Consider the following 21,656-nt stretch of genomic DNA (forward strand, 5'->3'; position numbering starts at 1 on the left):
AATGCAATTTACTGTATTATTATAGTGTTTTTTAGTGGGTAAAATGTTGCCTCATCTGTATAGTGGCTTATGTTGTGTCTCATTTGACTGCAGTAACCTGGACTTCACAGTGAGAGAAAATGGCCTCCAGACTGATCAACCCCCAGCCATAGGAAATGTCTCCTCTATAATGGTTGTCATTCTGAAAAACGACAATGCAGAGGGTGTCATTGAATTTGACTCTGCTTATGTGAACCTCACAGGTTCGTTTTTTGATAATCATACACACTTATCATCATATAATAATGTGATTGTTTGATTTATCTGCTTAGCCAATAAAGTGAGGACCCATGTAGTAAGATTGTTTTGGATGTTTTAAACAAATAAAATATATGCCAGATAGCACCTTTCCTAGAACTATTTTTACTGATTATAATATCAGTGTGGTGCAGTGGAGGCTAGTAATCTCCTATCCTGTTGCAAAGTATTTGGGCTAAGAGCAACATGAGTTTGGTCCTCCCCACCACCTCCCTTCCTCTACCTTCCAGACAGTGTAGTAACCTAGGTGATGCTCTCTGACCTCTGACCTGTTTATTTTATTTCCATTCAACACATTGTGTCTCTTGTCTCTTTAACAGTTGAAGAGGACGTGGGTGTTGTGACCATTCCTGTCCTGAGGAGAGTGGGCTCATATGGTCTGGTTAAAGTGAACTTAATATCCTACGGTCTGACCGCAATGCCTGACGTAGACTACATTATCTCGCATGACTCACTCACCTTCATCCACGGCCAGGCCCTAAGTCATGTCAACGTTTCCATTGTGGATGACTTGGATCGGTATGTTCTATGTCTTCAGTATAGGCCTTCAGATGAGGAAAAACTCAAGCTTTGAGAAATAAAAATCATTGTAATTGGCACATTCATTAGAGGTGCCAATACCACTGCATGATTGAATTCCCTATCGTGACAAGTTGTTTCTTTGGAATTTTGATTATATTTTGACTACATTTTGACTGTGAAGGGAAACAAATTTATATCAATACATTTTAAAGGGAAGCAGATTTGTACAAATAGTATGCTTCATAAAGAAATAAATATGTTTTTAACAATTATTGGCATCCCTTGTAATGTTTGGCATGTTCTGCATCTGCAGGGAGGACAGTGAAGTTTTTGAAATCCACCTCTCTGGTGCTACAGGAGGTGCTATCTTGGGTAGTTACTTTATTGCCCAGATTACCATTGGCAAAAGTGATTCCCCCAGTGGTAAGGTGCACTTCCTGAATGACAGTAAAATTGTCATGACCAACCCTGACACCACCAAAAGGATTACCTTGTCTCTGGAGAGAGTTGGGGGTTTGGTTGGAAACGCTACAGTAAGTACCCCTGCCTCCTCTGTTGTAACGCCCGTTTCTGATACACTCATCAACAAGTCTTATGTACTACATCCATGAAACATTCTTAGAACTTAGCACTTTTGTCCCATGTCCCCAAAAGTAGGGCCCAGATTGATAAATCCTGAAGTGTCCTTAAACACACGTTACTGCCTATGAATGTATGCACTCACTTTTCAGGTTGCCTGGGAAATCCTTGGCCCCAATTCTCAGGAGGTGTTACCATCTAATAATTCAGACTTTGGTGAACCAGTAAATGGAGTATTTTATTTTGGAGACGGAGATGGAGAGCTTCGGTTTATTTCATTGCAAGTTTTGCCTCATGGGGAAGTTGAGGTGGAGGAAACGTTTGTGGTTGTACTTCGCCTACTTGAAGGGGACATGGACATTGATTCGAAAGCTAACAGCGTCAGAATTGTGGTATGTCAAAACAGATTCAATGCAATTTAATTTGTTTTTGCAGTGGCATTTGGCATTCACTACATTTTATCAAGGTTCTGACAAACTCTTCTTACTTTATTAACCATTACATGTCGTGTGTGTGTGTGTGTGTGTGTGTGTGTTTGTGCTTGTGTGTGTGTGTGTGTGTGTGTGTGTGTGTGTGTGTGTGTGTGTGTGTGTCTTAATGACACAGATTAAAAAATTTGGTGATCCCAACGGCATAGTGCAGTTTTCGGAGCTGGATCTCTCGGAGCAGGTGTATAATGAACCCACAGACAGTGAGGGACCACTCACCATCTCCCTGGGCCTCACCCGCAGAGAGGGCGTTATGGGCAATGTCACGGTAAGGAAACAAACAAGTGTTATATGCCCACGATTTCTCCCTACAAGGACATCTAAAGGAGTAATCCGGAGTTAAAACAAACCAAAACAAGGTCTATTTCTGGATGATAATGAGTTCAAACTTTGTTTGGGAGCAAAAATATAAGGAATTCTTTGAGCTGTTTTTTTGCATTAATAATAAAATGGCCTATAGTATAGCCCATATCATGCAAGGGGCATGGTGCTACATCCAAACAAATCACTATTTTTAAACGACTCATAAGCTCAAAATAGCATTACACTTCGGAAATAGTGTGAAGAGGGCCCCTAGTGTTAATATCCAAAAGTACTGTTAGATGGTTTTGGCAACCTAACCAACTCTTGAAAGAAGCACTCTATCCTGAGATGTTACTGGATCAAAATGAAACATTATGGTGTCTCAGTGTATTCCTTTTATCTGTCGAAGGTATTCTGGAAAATTGTCAGTAACTTTGATGCGAGCACCGACTTCTCCACTTTGAGTGGTAGTGTCTCGATGCTGGCTGGCCAACGTGTGGCAGCGGTGCTGCTGATCCTGCTGCCTGATGACGTCCCCGAGCTGGAGGAACTGTACACCGTCCAGCTCACCGCTGTGGAGGGTGGAGCTGAACTGGACACCAACCGTAGTGTCGTCCACCTCAGAGTAAATGCCAACGATGAACCCTATGGAGTGTTTGCCATCTATTCGGAGCATCAGCAGATTGTAGTGAGGAACCAGACAGATGGACATAACAGGCACATTGTCCTGAATGTGACAAGGCATGGAGGTACTTTTGGAAATGTTAGTGTGGAATACGAGGTAAGATATGCTGTTGTAGGGCAAACTGTTGCAGAGGATGGAGGAAAGGTGAAGGGAAGCGTTGTGGTAATGGATGGACAAGACTCTACGAGTACTACGGTGCCCATTAACGTCCAGGTTTGTGTCTCTTTTGACTCAACTCCAATTGAAAAAAAAAGTTTGGACGCTGTGTAAATTGTAAGTAAATACAGAATGTGATTACCGGTATTTGCAAATCACGTAAACCCATATTTTATTGAAAGTAGAACATAGACTGAGAAATGTATTATTTTATTAAGCACATTTTGATGCCAGCAACACAGTTACAAAAAGTTGGACGAGGGCAACACAATTTTGGGAAAGTTGTGTAATACTAAAATGCTCTGTAAATTTATCCTGAGATGGGAAACTCAATGATTTCTGTACAGCTCATCTGGGTTAGTTCAATCAACACAGTTTTGTTTAGGTTTGCTCACTCTGAGTTTAACATGGGACTGATCCTATAACAAGCCATCATCAATGGAGCTCAGAAATCAGAGCTCTAAAAAGTTATTTTCAGAAATCATGGACTCTACATCTTATGGGCTAAAGGGGAGAGGGATTTAATCGTTAGTACAATTAATAATCTAGCATCCATGGTGGAAAGGGGTGCATTATTCCCTGTGGGATGGGCAGCTTCCACATCTGAAAAGACACCAGATTTTGGAGCAACATACGATGCCATCCAGATTTATTTTTCAGGGAAGGCCTTGACTGTCAGCAAGACAAAGCCAAACTGCATTCTGTATGTCTTGCAATGGCATGACCATATATAGCAGAAGGGCCCAGGTGATAAAATGGCCTGTCTGCAGTCCAGACCTGTCACATTTGGTTCATCAGGCAAGGACTCTCAAAAATCCAGTAACTAGTCTCCTCAGTTCCCAAACATGAAAAAGAATACCAGTACAGTAGATGATGCAGCACAGTGGTAAGCATGCACCTGTCCCAAAATGTTCCTGGCATCAAATTCAAAATTGACACTTTATCTTTACACTTTTTAAATTAACTATAGGGTTTACATAATTTGTAAATAATTGCATTCTGTTTTTATGTAGTTTCAGACTGACTTGATTTTTATAGACTGTAAACATCATTCCTACTCATAACCAATTCTACTCTACCACAGGTGTTCCTTGGTTTTGGATCAAACCTTACCATTGAGCTAACAGACATTCATCTGATTGGACCTTTGCTTACCTCTCCACCCCGTATCTTACTGGAGTCAAACATGGCCACTGTAACAGTTCCAGAGAAAGCAGCTAATGCTAAGGTTTGTGTTGCCAACAGAACCTCAACCTGTGAAAAATGTTTTAACTACAGAAAAGAAAAGAAAAAGCAAAGCTACCTGTCAGGTACTAGTAATGATAGAACTGAAACGGGTATGAACTGTATGACTGGCCTATGTCTTTGAAGAGCAGCAAGAGTTTTGTTCATTAATAGACCCTTATTTTAATACATGCTCTGATTTCAAAATTAGCATAAAAGTATATGCCTATGTTATGACTGGAAACATTCCTCCACAAAGGTAACAAAATGGTTTATGGTAAACAATGAAAAAGTTTTCTGGTGGCCATCAACAAGAAGTAACAGAAGCTTGCAAATAAGTTGCATAAGAAAGGAACTGGCAATACATTTTACAAAAGTGTATGTGATGTTGTGACCCTCTTAGAATGTAATTAATTAATTATATAACAAAAGCTATAATTATACTGGAATTTTGCATCACCAAAGTAAAGAAGGTGAACTAACCAAACAGAGATATATTGAATTGTGCAAAACCAGGTTTGAGCGTATTTTGCCAAGACATATGTACATTTTCAACTTCTTTGAATATGTACAGGTTGGGTTCCAGTCACTGGCTCTCAAGGTCCCCAACACTGAGACTGGTCTTTGTGAAGTTCTTATTGCTAGGCAAGGGCTCTATGGGAAAGTAAAGCTGGAGTGGAGCGCTGGGTATCCCCCTGGGCAAAGCCCACCTGGATTCCAACAAGGTCTTATTAAACCAAGTTCAGGTTTGTAGCCAAGTCATGTATTGAGCTCTATCTTAATATTGTTTTTTTTTTTTTTTTGACTTTACAAATAATTATGTATTATGTAATATGTACATAAATATGTACATGTAGAATGTACATAATTATGTAATTTTTGTATGACACAAAAAAGGATCTCACCATCTGCCCTCCATGCTTGGTGCTGGGGCCCATTCTCTTTACCATTTAATTAACTTTGCCTTTTATCCAATGTTTAGGAAGTCTCTTGCTGGAACATGGAGAGAAGAATAAGGTATTCTCTGTCACTGTGGTAGACAGCACGTCATTAGATTCGCTTGCATATGCTGTGCATTTAACTGGTGCCTCCTCTGATGCACCAGGGGGAGCCACACTCAGGTACAGTGTAACTGACCTTCAGTGTCCTCATGATTTTCTTTGATAAAAGTGTTTCGTTAAAGCAGAAATAAATATACATATTGTTAGCATTTTTCATATGTCAATGAGGAAGTTTATGACTTTTCTCATAGGCATGGATTCACTTTGGCTGAAATTGAACCCATGGGTATATTCCAGTTTGCCCCAGGCTCGCACAACCTTGTAACCACTGAGGACGTGCAAACTATCACTCTGTACGTACAGCGACTTTTCGGCTTTCGCAGTAAGCAGTCTCAGGTCTCCTTTGAAACAATGCGGGCACTGCTCAAGCAGAGCAAGACTTTGTCCCCATCTCCATGGGCCGACTGCTGTTCCATGCACAGCAGTCATCCGCCATGATAAACATCTCCGTAATTGATGATTTACTGACAGAGCCCAGTGAGACATTTTACGTCCACCTGACAGAAGCAATAGAACTGGACGAAACAACCCCGCTGTTTTTGGTGGATACAGGCCCCAGGGTGGACCAACAGAATGCTAGAGTAAACATCACCATTTTGGACAATGATGCGGTGGGTGAAACTGCTGGAGTGCTCAGTATTGACCCGCCACTGCTGCGTGTGACAGAGGACTGGACAGGCAGTCAGGGCGAGGAGCAGCAGGTCATCCTGATGGTGCAGAGAAGAGAAGGATTGAAAGGAGCGATAAGTGTAAAGGTTAGGGCCTATGCTGTAGGTAGTGCTGTCGCCCAATCCTTTTTCACCACTGAGCAGAATCACACCTTGGCTCAGGAGGGACAGGATTTTGAGCTGGAAACGGTCCTGGTGTCCCTGGTCGAGGGGCAGAGTGAGGCTGAAGTAAGTATTCGGATTCTCGATGACGCAGAGCCAGAGGGTCAGGAGGTTTTTTTCATCTACCTCAGTGAGCCAGATGGAGGTGCTGAACTGGTGAGTGGGGTCCACCAGACTGGCCTGACTTCGTTCTCCAAAATCATCATTCTGGGTAAGCTCTTTAAATTAGCATGAGCGAATGGCATAATATGTTAATATGATATAATATTATGAGTACTATATTACCCATCATGTTTCACCTCCACAGTGAAATACATAGCCAAAGAGTTTAGAAATGCACTAAATGATGTGATGTGCACTAAAATGATATATCAAAGTGTTTTTTTTACAGCATGTTACATCTTCTCTTTTGTTTTGGTTCTTTTCTGCAGGGAGTGATATTCATAATGGCATTCTGGGATTTATGCTAAGTTCTCAGTTTGGACGTGTACTAGATGAGGACTCAGAGAATAGAACTGCCGTGCTTCTGCTCCAGAGGCAGGAAAACCGGTACTGCCAAAGTCACAGACATCTAAACACAAAACATTCAAATCCAAACAACAGTGTGAACATCTGTAAAGTAGAACTGGGCCTGTTTAAATATTTCATTCAGTACCATCCCAAATAAAAAGTCAAATTTGAACTCAAATGAATTCATTTATAGAAAGTAATTCAGTAATCTTGGATTTATTTGTGATTGCAGGGCCTTTGAGGATGTGTTGGTATCCTGGCGGGTGACATTAAGCATAAGCGGCTTGTCCCTTGTCAGCCATGGGGTCAATCTGACCAGCGAATTGTTGCAGACCTCAGGCAGAGCTCTCTGCAAACAAGGAGAGGTCCTTTGTTCTATAACTCTGGAAGTTAGGGCAGATGAGGTTTGTTTGTGTGTGTGCTGTATGTGTGTATTGACTGTTGAGGCTTTAAGCAGCATGGTAAATCTCTTGCTCTTTGCAAACTGAACTCACAGTCTCTTGCATTATAACTTCATAAACTTTGTTATGCTTTAGATAAAACTGAATGACACCATGTCATGAAATGCAACATCCTATTACAGGACCCAGAAGAACAAACTTGGTTCCTTGTGGAGATATATGAGGTGGGGGAGGGGGCAGCCATCAACCAGAGTGCCCGCTTTGCCAACATCACCATGTTGAGGAGTGATGACCCACAGGGGCTTGTGTATTTTCCTCTGGGCTCTCGGCTGCCAGTTGCTCACCTCAAGTCCGTACAACTGAGTCTTCAGGTCCAAAGAGACACTGCTGCAGACTCCGTTACAGTTCACTACCATACGGAGGTGAGAGATATAGAGATGACCACACAATACCCATGTGTGGATAAAGATACAAATTTGTACATATACTGTATGTAACACATTTGTATATTAGATTACATATGTAGGTCACATATGTAATCTCATAGTTGTTTCTGTACTTTTATCTCATTTATTGCTAAATTCTGTACTTTTATCTCATTTATTGCTTTATTGCTAAATCCATGTTGTTAGTCGCTTTGGTTAAAAAAGCGTCAGCCAAATGTAATGTAATGTAATGTAATGTAAATAATCTATATCAACACACTAAAATCGTTTTCCTCATATTTTGCAATAAAGAGAAAAAAGGAAAAAAAAGATTCTAACCATCTTTGTGTTTTATCTTACTAAACCATACCTACACCAAAAAGACGCTGCAGAACGCAGAAGTAGTGGGACCCACACTCATCTGGGCTGCAGTGGCAGGGCAGGATTTTATTTCGACAGAGGGGACACTAACCTTTACGGTGGGCCAGAAAACTGCCAGCTTTCAGCTGACACTGACCCCTAGCCAGGCCTCCTCCCACCCCACCCCGAAGCGCTTCAGGGTGATTTTGTCAGAGGGGTCAGGTGCCAGAGTTCACCCACGGTATGGGGTGTCCAACGTGACAATAGTGTCAGATGAGGAGACTCAGGCAATATGGGCACTGCTGGACCCTCTTACTCAACCACTCAGTCAGAATCTCATAGATGATACCCTGCAGAGCCTCAATGACAGGGTGACCGCTGGTGAAATCAGCCTTGAGCAGCTAACTGCAGTAATGGCTGCACTGGACAAGGTAAAAAAAAAGTTTTTAAAAAAGCTGATGGAAGGGGAAAATGTAATATTAATTTAGATTTCTAATATTATAATGTTCAAAATCAAATGAATGATGTCCACCTCTTTACCTCACCCCCACCTACAGATTTTGTCTGAGGCTGAACAGATTCCTCTCGAAGACAGCAGTCGGGGCTTGACCTATGAACTCCTGTGTTCTCTAGCCCACCCAAGCCGCAGGGACACCCATGGCATGAGCCAACTGGCCAAGGTGGCTGAGCGCTTTGCCTTCTCCCTGGTGACAAACGTAGCCTGTGGCTCAGAGGGCCAGAGGTGAGTTCTTTATGACGTTCTTCAGTGTTTCCCACAGAATTGAATTCTATTTGTGGTGGTAGGTTTGCAGAATTAACTTGAATGCAACAGTTTTTAACAAATTAGCGCAGCGTGGTTATGATGCTAACCAGCTTTAAGCACAATTTAGTACAACCTGGAAAATCATTGTGTGGTGGTCAATGTTGATATTGTGGGGGGCCACAAATAAGTCAATGTATGGGAAACACTGGTTTTGTTTTACAATCAACAAACTCTTTTTGCAAAATATCCTCACTTTTATTCAAAAGAATTCCTTTCCCAGCATGTCCTTTGATGTATGTCCCACAAAGTTAATCTTTTAAGGAAAACTGACTCCTTTAAAAAGTTAAGCCTTGAAATGGTGATTGCTGGTTAATTTGAGGAAAACATGATTTAAAACTTTTTCAACCACACCTTATTTTCAACCACACCTTATGGTTGTGCTAAGTCAGATGTAAGTGTCTTGTCTTACGGGAATATTCAAGCAGATATGCTCCAGACACGTTAATCTCAGTTGCCATATACGGACCAAGTCCATAATGGGACTGTATCGGCACACAGCATATTCTGAACCAAAATATTTACCTAATATCTGTCATGTCCTACGTACTGACAAACACAAATCAGCTGCTGTGTCTGTTTTTTATTTTTATGTGATGTAATACATGACGCATTCATCTCCTCAGGGGAAGGACGGTTCTGGACAGCTGTCCATACTTCACGCTGGCAGCGCATCACTGGTACCCCACACAGATAAATGGCCACACTTTCACAGGCCGAGACATGGACACCTTCACTATCCCAGAGACACTACTTCAGGTGCCAGCCCTTCCGCTCAGTAGCTTGGCTCTGTCAGCCTGCCGTAAAGTGCAGTTCACAGAATACAGCACTGAGCACTGGTTCATCACAAACTCCAAAGTCAGTGCGTTGAATGACAAGGTAATAATCTTCTCAAAGAACCGCAGAACCTTTATGGATGTATGTGTTGAGGTGTAATGGTTGATGTCACTAACCATTTTGGAGAGAAACTGGAAAGAAAAAGTGGAACACCAGTCTATCGGCTGCAATTCAAAGATCTGCTGTAGCTAGTAAAAAGTCTAGTATTGTCTAGATCAGTGTTTCTCAAAGTGTGGTCCGCAAGCTATCCCAAGTGGTCCGCGAGCAGACGTGGTAAAATATAAGATGAGTTGTTTGCAATATTGATCCAACTTGAATGTAAATCCAAACAGTGTCTCAACACTGTCTATTTAAGAAATGCCAGTTTAAATCAAATGAATCCTCTGACACAATAAGCAAAGTACAAAGACAATAAGGAAGGTGGTTCAGTGAGTAGGCCTATTGTGTAGGCTAATATACTGTTACATTGGTCTAATTTTTTTTTTTAGCTAGGTGGTCCGTGCATTTATTTTTTATTGGTTAAGTGGCCCTTCGTCTGAAAAAGTTTGAGAAACACTGGTCTAGATGGTAGGCAAGTACTGTGCCCCAGAATGTAAAAAAAAAAGAAAGAGAATGGCAACCATTTTCTTACAGCTCCTCAAAGAAGAACTCTAACAAAGTCTTTTGTGTCAGCACACACTGACTTGGTTGTGTTTGGTTATATCCCGGTCTAGGGCTTGTGGGATATAACAAAGTTTTTAAATAGTGAAAAACGAGCAAACAACGTAACGTAACATTAACCTGTACTGTATTTATTAGTACAAAAATAGATTAAATAGAAAAAAATCCGTATGAAAAACAGACAAAGAGCAACTACAAAAAGCAAGGCCTTGAAAGTAGGCCTCAGCAGCCAGGCGCTCACTCCAGGTCTCTCACCCTGGTAAGTGCGAAAAGGCGAAGGTGGTTGCACGGGCAAGGCCCTAGCGGCAGCGAAAAGTGATCCCCAAAGCGCGAGCAAGAGCGAGAGAGATCTCGAATTACGTCAGCCAGCCACTTTTAAAGGGGCAGGCTGTCATGACTTCCAATTAGATCACACCATCAATCAGCTGCGCCAACCTGCCTATAAGACTCAGCAACAGAAAAGAACAACAACAGAAAGAAGAGACACAACGAATACACAGAAACGGCCAGTTTGTCGTAACAGTTTGTTTAAAATGGTTCAGCAGTAACCAAAGACAATATCCCATAAGGTGTAACATCTCCTGTTTTCTTTCAGAGAACATATTTAACCAAATGTTTGTGACCTCTTTTTTTTACCCTTTCCCCCAACCCTCAACTCCCCAATCCACCCCACCCACCCTTGATCTCTCAGGTATTTTCAGTTAGTCTGGCTGGACACATTTCTCAGCCTCTTGCTGATGGAATTGAAGTATTGTACCGCATCCACACCCCAGATCAGGTCACACCCCGCAACTCAATTTGCCTCCTGTGGAATGAGCAAGCCGAGAGGTAATTTCTTAGAGACGTAATCATGCAAATATACTTACACTTGGACATGAGCATAGACTCTCACTAAAACACATTGCATACACTTTCCATTCATGTGCAGATGATGTACTTAGTTTGAAACATATGTGAAATATACAGTGATTAATTGTGATTTTCACAGTATACAACTGTAGCATTGTTAGACACTGTACAGTAAATCCCACTGTAAAGCAAAATAACATTATGGTAAATTATTGAAGTGAGCTCTTTTGGAAGAGTGACCCTTGCATGTAAGAAGTATTCTTTTCTCCACCAGCTGGCTATCAGATGAGAAGGTCTGCCGTGTTGTGGATGACCGTGAGAATTTTGTGGAGTGTGCTTGCTCCCACCTGTCTGTCTACACTGCATATGCTGATAAAACCACCGTCATTTCCTACAACGCAGCATTTTACGCTAGTGGGTTTATATGCATCTCTGGTTAGTCACTCTCCTGTTTTACTCCCTACTAACAGTTTTAATCTAAATATTTGTTGCCTTATTTGATTTGTTCAAATTTGTTAGGCACTTTGCATGATATATGACATATGACATGCATGAAAAAATGTATTATTATATTATATTATTATTATTATAAAACAGTTATTTGACTTTTAAAGTTATGTGTCTATAAAAAGAAGTGATTTTGAAAAACACGTAGCTTATTGAAAATGACTACTACCAATCAAACTATAATAGAACATGCAGCCCATTTTCAAGTTGTGTTACCTGTACTGAAAGTGGTGGTCATAGTGATTTAATCCAATACAATTGCACAAATCAGATAAATTGTGCAAGTCAATTCGATTTAGTTTTATTTAGTTCTACTGCACCATTGGAGATGAGGAGGAGATGAGTGATGCAGAAACAAGATCAATTCATACATGAATAGTATTTTATGTAATGCATACTGGAAATATAATGTATTGCATAATGTATCGTTTTTGTCTTCTTGACAGGCTTTTCTTTGGCCATTCTGTCACATGCATTGTGCTCCAGGTTCCCCATGTTTGCTGTTAAACTCCTCACACACATGATGGTTGCCTGTCTTGGCACTCAGGTAGGAGACCTGTAGCCATTGTCCTAGGAGTTATTTTGATTCTTGGTCTTACATTTGGTTACATTTTCCTTTTTAGCCTAAACCAAGGGTATTCTGAAAATTATGTAATACTGTATGTTTGTAGGTGCATGGCTAAATAACATAGCACATACACATCAGAATGTGAAGATGAAACAATATGGCAACAATATAGAGAGACAGAATAGTAATATTATAGATTTGATTTGTTCCCATTTACCTAGATGTGTGGCTCCTCACATTTTGTAGTTAATCAATACGTTCAGTTTTGCTCACTTCATTTTTCTCCATTCTCCAAACTGTACAGATTTGTTTCCTTGTGTCAGTATTCCGAGGGCAGATGTTCACTGAGGACAGCTGTGCTACCCTGGGCCTGTTCTCTCACTACTTCCATCTCAGCCAGTTCAGCTGGATGCTTATACAGGTGATATTACTATTAGTTCACTACACACTTTATGTTACTATGCAACACCTTAAACTTTGGTAACACTTTACTTGACAGTATCGACATAAGAGTGACATGACACTGTCATGAACACATGACATTGTCATGACACATGAACCCAAACCCTAACCCTAATCCTAACCTCTAACCCTAATCCTAACTCTAACTCTAACCCTCTAATCCTAATTCTAAATTGTTATGACAAAAAATGAATGTCACTTAATAACAGAAGTGCTATGTCATAAAGTTTATGACTTGTTTATGACACGTTCATGACAGTGTCATGTCACTCTTATGACGATACTGTCAAGTAAAGTCCAAACCACTTTCGTCTTAACGTAAAGTCTTAACCAAACTTTCTATAAAAGGTCTATTTGCTTGGAGAACTGTTTGTTTCTTAGTGGACGCCACCAAACGGTAACAACATCATTTAAGAAGACATGTTGTGTTAAGTTTCTTTTCTCATTTTGGCAAGTAGCAAGTATATACTGTAATAAGCGGGTTAATGAATATATGAAATATGCTATAGACATCAACTCACCTATACAATCCTCTGTCTGCAGGCAATTAACTTCTGGCTGACCCTAGTGATGAATGATGAACACACAGACAGACGTTATCTTCTGTTCATCCTCCTGAGCTGGGGACTTCCGGCACTGGTCATCATCATACTAGTCATTGTGCTTCTGGGAGGATACGGTTGGAGTATCCATGACGTGTACGGACTTGTTAATGGACATCTGTGAGTTATTTGCTGCACCTCACTGACAGACATATACTGCCCCACTAGATAAAAACATGGTCATGCAACCATAAGCCACGGCTAAGCACACACTGCATTTTATGCATTATTTTTGTGGGGGTTTGCAGAGGGGGGTGTCTCTCTAGCACTTTAGTTTTCCTGATAGTTTGTAATGGAATTGTATGAAGACACTACTTTTTTACTATTCAGTGTAAGACAACAATCAGTAAAGAGACATTGCCTATGTAAGGCACTTGTGGTAGCATGTCATTTCAATTCATTTGACCTAAATTCAGTGATGTTCCTTGTTTCTGCTAGTGTCATGTGATACAGTACACCCTGTGGGTGCTCTAAAATGTGATGTGCATACTGTAGCTATTGGAGGTGAATGATATGCCTCCTTACAACAGTGCCTAAGGGTAGCATGTACAGACATGAGCAGTGGGCCACTGTGAGAGATTTGTGAGAGTACAAGCACTGAGCCTTGGGGAACTCAAACTACAGACTAACAATGATCAGAAAGGTAGGATGTACACCAGGATAGGACACAGCCTTTGATACCGTATCTCTACAATGCCGGGACTAGCACTATGGACTAGGAATCATTAGTGAAATGTAGTCATGGTCATATGCACTTTGAGTTGTTAACATCGTAACATATTTCATTCTCAGGTGTTTCATCCCTAATGTATACGCTGCACTCTGCTCGGCTGCTTTGGTTCCGCTCATCTGTCTGGTGGGCGTGCTGGTGGTCTTTGCCCACGCCTATCAGGTCACTCAGCAGTGGAAGGCATACGATGACATCTACAGAGGCCGCACCAACAGCTCAGGTTGGGGTCTGTGTGGATGAGTGTGTGAGAGTCGTATACATTAAATATACAATCATTACAGTCATGACATGCCATTTTATATTTTAAATTATTTCTATTAAGGTAGCATAAGAAAAGCAACGCCATATTTTCCACAATATATATTTTTTGGTCACTATACAATAAGAAATATAGAGATATTGCACTCAGGTTCAACCAGCTGTTAAATCATCACCAAACATAGCTTGTAACCTAGTTTATACCGTCTGTGCTTGCATCTCTACTTTTGCACAATCCATTCCAAAGCACTTCCTGTTCGTGTCGGGGTTTCCCCCGTCTAAGGGATATCGCTAGAACTGTATGCTGTGCAATCAATACGTCCGGTATCTACTGCCGGTCTGCATCTATAAAAAGCAAAAAACACTCTTGCCACTTTTGCTTATACCTTTACACTTATTGCCTCGTACAGTATATTACACAGGATGGTGCAGTCTGGCTACATTATTAATGGGGGATATTCTTGCTTCTCTTGCTATGATATGACATGGTGTTTATGATTACAGTATACCCAAGACCTTAGAGATTTATTTCAATTAACCAGAAATGCTTTGTCACAGTAGTTCAGGATTTGTTTTTTTCCCTCAATGAATAATTTAGCTAACCCCTGGTGATTAATTGGCATGTGTGTGGTGTGTCTGCATTAATTCCTATGTGTTGTGTGTGTGTGTGTGTGTGTGTGTGTGTGTGTGTGTGTGTGTGTGTGTGTGTGTGTGTGTGTGGTGTCTGTATTAATCCCTCTGTGTTGTGTGCGTGGTGTGGTGTGTGTGTGTGTGTGTGTGTGTGTGTGTGGTGTGTCTGTATTAATCCCGCTGTGTTGGGTTGTGTGTGCATTCCAGAGATTCCCATGGTCCTCCATCTGTTTGCACTGGTCTCTGTGGTGTGGCTGTGGGCAGGACTGCATATGGCTTACAGACATTTCTGGATGCAGATTCTTTATATCATCTTCAACATCTTGCTGGTAAGATGTACAGCTACAGCACTACACATTCTGGGGGCATGTTCATGTGAAAAAAGTCCTTTAAGCAGAACCCTAGTTGGTGTGTGCTTCCATGTAATTGAGTCTGTTTGGGGATAGGAAGGAGGAAGGGGTTCAAATTAAGATCCATTCACTTTCTGATGGTTTAAGATTCATCTAGAAGTTAATGTTGATGAATGATTTGCACGAAGAGATCCATTCAGTTTCTGATTTGATCATGTTTAAGATTGATCTAGAAGTGAATTCCTGTGTTTCATCTTGTGTTTTTCTTTTGCCAGGGTCTATATGTGTTTACAGTTTATTTCATGCTGCACAACCAGCTATGTTGGCCCACTAAAGCCAGTTACACAGTGGAAATGAACGGCCACCACAGGACCACCTCCACTTACTCAGGCACCGGTGCAGTTACAGTGACCAGTGAGATCAGTAAATCCACCCAGAACCTCATCAGTGCCATGGAGGAGGTAGGATCATTACGAGTGGCCACCGGTACCCACATGACAATGCAGACTATTCTTTGCTGTAGTTTCCCAATGGTGGAACGCATTATTACCAGTTGCTACCAGAGCAGGGACGTCCCTCTTTATCTTCAAGAGCCTCTTGAAGATGTAGCCACTTGAAGATGTAGCCTCAAGAGAACCTCCTAACTCCTCTAACATACATACACACCTAACTTGCACTTACTATGTGCTTCATCTCTACTCACTCTATCTCTCTTCACTACATCTCTTGGTTTAACCTGGTCCTCTGTCATCCTCTGGTTTTGTAAGGTAGTATTTGTTGTGACATTAAGGTCTCTCATTGTATGTTTGCCTTGCCTTGAATGTTATCCCTCTTTTAAGTTACTTTGGACAAAAGCATCAGCTAAATGAGTAAGTGTGATGTCAATGGGAGACCCCCTTTCTAATTTGTATTTCTCTGAGTCTTGTGGTGATGGGACACAGGAACAGAGGTTGTGTTAGACTTTCAAATTTTGCATCAAGTTGTGTATCAATTGGGTCATAACCATTTAGTCATACTCTGTTCCTTCTGATATTATGACAGCATGACTGATAAGTGATGGCCTAGGGAATGCTAGGGAATTATGATGGGGGAAAGACACAAACAAATAACACCCACTGTGTTATCTGACAGGCTAGCTAGCATTGGTTCCTTCTGTCTCTGTCTCTAGCTCCTTGCCAGTCGCAAATGACTCCTCTGGATATCTAGCCCACTGTCCTATGAAAGAAAACAGCATTTCTTCTCCTCATGTTTTGTGTATCTTGCCCTTCCAAATGAATGTACAGTATGTTGTGTGTGCATGCATTATGTTCCTACAAATGGTACACTGTGAAATGATATCAATTGACGCTCCCATGATTACATTGTGTGTGTAGTACAATCATCTCTGTCTCTGTATTCTTAGTTATCTGCTGACTGGGAGCAGGCATCCCTGAGGCGTGGCAGTCATCTTGGCAGTACATACCCATCAGGATTGCCAAGCCAGCCATACCATGGAGATCAAGAATTACTTAACGCCCTCACAGCTGATGAGGAGTCACAGGACTTTGATGACCTTATATTTGCCTTAAAGACTGGTGAGACAGACAGACAATTGCACTCATTGTTTTATGAAGCGACAGAAAACAGCAATTTTTCCACTTTCTGAGGATGCTTTGTATTCATAATAGTTATTATTTGTGTAATTTTACATTCAGGGTAATCATTCAAAAAAAAAAATTGAAAAAAGTAAAAAACAACAAATTGTATTTTGGCAATCATCTTCATTCTCTAGTTGATATTTCATTTAAAAAAACTACACCACTTAAATAATAGCACTAAATACAACTAAATATTTTATTAACTTTACTATGCACAGAAACCTGGACCACATATTTGCAATTATGATGTTGAAAATATAGCAGAATTATCATAATTCCAAAGGAAATTATGGATATTTGAATTAAAGGCCAAATGTCCATCAATATATAGCTGAACTGGTATAGCTGAACTGGTTGAACTTTTTTAGCAGAGGAAATGCTTTAGATATGTTTCAAAACCGGATACAATTTGTATAATAATTGATATTGAATTGAAGTTGTAAAACTTAATCCCTAAAATTTTGTGTCTACTCCCACACACATTCTATAGATATGATAAACAAACAAACAACAACAACATTATAAACTGGGGATTTTGTTTAACCTGGGGGCAGAAAGGTAATTTTTTCAGATAAGTTCAACTGTTTTCAACTGAAAAAGAGGCCCTGCAGGAACACATATCATAAACATGGCTCACACAGGAAATAAAACATGATTGAAAGATGTTCAAAAAACTACTTTTAGTTCACACTATCCATCTAATCATCTCCCCCTCCGACGGTTTCTCAACAGGCTCTGGCCTTAACATCAATGATGATGAATCCCTCCAGGGGAGCCATGACGACACCACCACAGAGTCCCAGATCGTTGAGCTACGACGTATCCCAATAGCAGACACGCACCTTTAACCTTCTTGCTTCTCTTCGTGATGAAAAAAGAACTCATTTTTTAAAAATTTATATTTATAAAGTGCTGAAAAGCAGTGACGGTTTGATCATTTTTGAAATTATTTTTCATGTTATGTTCATCAATATTTTTAATTATTTAATTTCTGTGCTGGCGTATACACAGGGATTTCAGTGCAATTTAGAGCATTATTTTCCCACATTGTCATGTAGCTGCCCACAAAAAATTCCTCAGTATTACAATTTAATTTCAGATAAATTATTAAATTATTACTTCAGACTGAGCTGTATATTTTGTTTGTCTACATTTGAGTATGCAACTAGATTTACATTTCCTGAATGGAATACTAAGTGTTTGCAAAGCAAATTGCTGTAGTAGTATGCTCAGTTATACTTATTATTTTTATTTTTCCCCATTTCTAAACTTAACTTTCACGAGTTGAGTCATACCTCTCCCGTGTTGGTACGTGCACTCAAACGCTCTGGTGCTATCTTCCTCCTTCTATGGCTACGTCTGAGCCCGCTAGCATAGCAACATGCTAACACATTCGCGCCGCGCACCAGAGAGTTTGAGTGCACGTACCGACACGGGAGAGGTATGACTCAACTCGTGAAAGTTAAGGTAAGAACATATATTACTACTGACATTGTTAAAGGAACACGCCACCCAAAGACAGTGCCAAAGAACAGGGTCTAAATATTGTTATATATTGAGACAATGGGTTAATAAGACACATGACAGAGATAGAAGGTAGAAGGAAACAGGTGAGCTGGTTAACAATGAGGCAAGATCTAAGAAGAAAGTGATGACAGTGAGAAAAGAAAAGCATCTTTGGCGACCTCTAGTGGCCAATAAGAGTCTTTGTGACACTAAAGAGGCATACTTTGCATAAACCTTTATCAACTTTGCCATTATTACTTTGCTAAACTACTTTGTGTATTACATATTTTCCCACAGCACAATATATAAAAAATATCAATATACCAGTTTACCAATATACTTTAGTATATTAAGTTTAACTTGCGTCATTTTTTCACAATGTTGAAAGGACTACTTTTCAAGGCCATTAAATGAATGACATTAATATCAGAACCAATGAAGACACATTTAATGTATTTTATTTTTATTTAACTTGACATAATATAAGCACTAAACAAGTCCACCGTGTTTGCTGAAACAATGGAAATGCTTCCAACGCAGAAGAATAACAGAACATTTTCTTATTTCTTGGACTGCACTGCATCACCCACCATCAAATACCAGTTATGGCCTGCACTTTGGTCAACTGACGTTTAGGGGCCCCTTTTCCCAGACTTGTCAGTCAGAGTGTACTGGGCAAGTACCTCCTCTGTAAAAACCAATACAAATTAGCGACAAGTTCAGCCACAGGAAAGCTCTCATGTATCACAGCAACTGAACTGCCAGCCAATGAAAAATATAACTGAAGGTTAACACCCAAAAGGGAAACAATATATAGGTATTGCATCCTTTGGAAAATGTATGTGTCTCAGCCAATTATTCTCCTTTTTTATCCTTTGGGAAATTTACCTAATTTTAATGCTGACCTATAGCCCTGAACACCTGACAGTGTGGCAGCAATGACTTCAGCATTCTAAACATCCATGAACTACCATGGGTTTAAAGTAATGCATGCATTTATACCTTTATTATAACATACCATTTCAATTTCAATGTCTCCTGAAAATGATGCCGATGGTGCAGGGAGATCAAGGCCGAATTTGTTTGCTGAATTAATCAGTTTTGGGACATCTGAAAGTAAATACAGAAATATGGGGGAAAAGAAAATTAGATTTGTTTGATTAGATTAGAAATATCCAAAATATTTTTGAAATGTCAAATCCTAAATCTACCTACAACGAAGGGCTGTCAACATTTCCTCTATTGGCTGTGCAATTGTTGTCCCATCAACTTCTACAAGGAATGTTTTTAAAATCACATCAAACAACAGTTACAGTACTTGACTGTTATAACAGGTATTCAAGGTAAAGTGACATGTTATCCTACCACAGGTCCTTTCAACCTAACTTGTATGACAACATTAGATTGGTAACATGCAGATAAGGTTAAACTGCACTATCTGAACATGTATATATATTTGATCATTAAACAATATATGTTATCATTTAAAGTATATTTGATAATTCCAATGGTCCCTCTAGTCTATAGTCAATAGTATTAGGGAAAGCTGTCCTTACATTTGTACTCAAAATTGCTGATATCAATTGAGAAAGCAACAAGAAATGCTTCAAAATGCAGGGACCTATTTTCATGACACACTGTTCGGGAGGCTTCATAATCTAGGTATGCTTGAAATTTGACCCTTCAGCCCCCTGATACATCTAAAGCCACTAAAATTCCCCATTGACCGTTTCAATCTGTTCCTAGAGGGTTTATGGTTGAAATGTTCAAAACCAATGCAGATAGCTCAATTTGTTTTCTGAGTCAGCGGCAATGCATTAGGAACACGTATACGTGTTTCTGCAGTTGAAAGGGTCTATATCACAGGCCAGCCACACAAGCCATTACCAGACAAATAAAAATATATTTGTATAGACATACAACCTAGTTGCTACAGAAGTACAGTATGAAAATTATGGTGGGATATATAAAAATGTACAAGATCTGATGCAGTTCATTGATATTTTTACACCAAATTTTCCTACAATTTTCAGTGAGCCATAGTTTTGCAGATACGCCACTGTTGGCTAATTATTTTAGAAGTTGAAGAAAATTAACAGCATAGAAAAGTCCCAGACAATTTCAAGGATCTAGCATGAATCAAAAAGTAATGAATTATGGAGGAAGGAACATTGTAATTTTTAGCGACACTCATTTATAGAACCACAAGTCCCACAACCCCATTTTAAGCCTCCATATCTCAGAAGATGGGATAAAAAGACCATGCAAGCCTAAAGTGCTGCATGGTCATTGTTGAGTGCAATGCTGAGGAGAGTATGAAGCAAATCCAAGATGGTCAGTCGGGAACATTTTCTAAAATCTGTTGATTTGACACGCAAGGACACGATTGTGTAAAGTAAAATGTAGAAACTTTATCCACTTTTCGGCACTCCAAGCAATAATCAGTGAATAATGATGATAATGATAACAATATGATAACAATAATAAGTTAATGATTTTGTTCAGGCTCCTCAGTGGTCACATGTTTCTTCTTCCTGTTTTTTGTAAGAGGTGGAGAATTTGCAGAGTGAGGTGGGCATTAGTTGTTTTTTTCTTATCAGTTTGGAGCAGGATTTTTATTCTGTAATTTCTATAATTTTCGAGTTGTTGAGAACTACTAACAAGGGGTGCAGATCAACCGACAGAATGGTCTGATTGCCTGCTTTACCCAAAGTAATCACCTTGGACCGTCTTTAAGACAAATATCAATACAGTGATGGGACAGATTTTTAGAAAGCCATGTAAGTTTCAATTTCATGCTTTGAGTTCAGACTATGAATATAACCCCGAAAGTGGTTCTTTACTAGTGTTAGGTTTCACATCGACCGATTTCAGAATGTTATTGTTTGTCTCAAGATAAAGAAAATGGCTCAGGTTCCTCATGTGTCTTTCAGTAAAGGAAATACAGTATGCTATATGTCTATGCAGGTAGCTAAAATAATGAGAAGTTTTCCGGCCAAACTAATCTTAATGTGTTCATGCTAATTCAGAGAACATCATTCCATTTCAGTAATGGTTTGCATGTTTAGTTCGACTGATAGTCGACTTCAAAAATCATAGTCATCTGGTCACAAATGAAATATGACTTTGATGTTTCCTCAACCAGCCAGAGACAAAGAACCTCTTCTGAGACACGTGCACGAAGGTAAGACACGTAAAAACCACTGCTTTACTCTTGCAATAGAATCATATAAAAAGTAAAAGGCAACTGATACTGCACATAGTAAAAAAGCTTATGGGAAAATTAATAAAGGTGCTGAAATTTCTACATGTTCTGTAATATACGTTCTGTGAGGCTATGTGACGTTAATTTTGCATTATCTTTTTGAGCTGGACGGATGCACACTTCCAAACTGGAAA

General features: G+C 39.9%; 1 protein-coding gene and 1 long non-coding RNA gene across 2 annotated transcripts in view; one reads left to right on the plus strand and one right to left on the minus strand.

Annotated features, from left to right (window-relative positions):
* Window positions 1–17,599, plus strand: part of LOC125289068 (adhesion G-protein coupled receptor V1-like) — a 56,116-nt gene extending 38,517 nt beyond the window's left edge. Inside the window, 27 exon segments of the mRNA XM_048235738.1 lie at window positions 94–242; window positions 618–816; window positions 1,133–1,352; window positions 1,551–1,790; window positions 2,005–2,154; window positions 2,599–3,087; window positions 4,115–4,258; window positions 4,829–5,000; window positions 5,237–5,375; window positions 5,507–5,664; window positions 5,667–6,356; window positions 6,577–6,694; window positions 6,888–7,059; window positions 7,239–7,478; window positions 7,865–8,272; window positions 8,399–8,583; window positions 9,288–9,540; window positions 10,850–10,986; window positions 11,282–11,442; window positions 11,961–12,061; window positions 12,387–12,503; window positions 13,088–13,266; window positions 13,939–14,096; window positions 14,972–15,093; window positions 15,390–15,575; window positions 16,517–16,688; window positions 17,484–17,599. Coding sequence (XP_048091695.1) covers window positions 94–242; window positions 618–816; window positions 1,133–1,352; window positions 1,551–1,790; window positions 2,005–2,154; window positions 2,599–3,087; window positions 4,115–4,258; window positions 4,829–5,000; window positions 5,237–5,375; window positions 5,507–5,664; window positions 5,667–6,356; window positions 6,577–6,694; window positions 6,888–7,059; window positions 7,239–7,478; window positions 7,865–8,272; window positions 8,399–8,583; window positions 9,288–9,540; window positions 10,850–10,986; window positions 11,282–11,442; window positions 11,961–12,061; window positions 12,387–12,503; window positions 13,088–13,266; window positions 13,939–14,096; window positions 14,972–15,093; window positions 15,390–15,575; window positions 16,517–16,688; window positions 17,484–17,599 — 5,575 coding nt within the window.
* A 1,164-nt stretch (window positions 17,600–18,763) lies between these two features.
* LOC125289466 lies at window positions 18,764–19,522 on the minus strand. The gene is made up of 3 exons (XR_007192640.1): window positions 19,473–19,522; window positions 19,276–19,367; window positions 18,764–18,945 (listed from the first exon to the last, which is right to left on the minus strand). It is a non-coding gene; the product is annotated as an uncharacterized LOC125289466 (long non-coding RNA).
* Window positions 19,523–21,656: the final 2,134 nt, after the last annotated feature.

This window comes from Alosa alosa, chromosome 24, assembly GCF_017589495.1.
Source record: "Alosa alosa isolate M-15738 ecotype Scorff River chromosome 24, AALO_Geno_1.1, whole genome shotgun sequence".
Lineage (NCBI taxonomy): Eukaryota > Metazoa > Chordata > Actinopteri > Clupeiformes > Clupeidae > Alosa > Alosa alosa.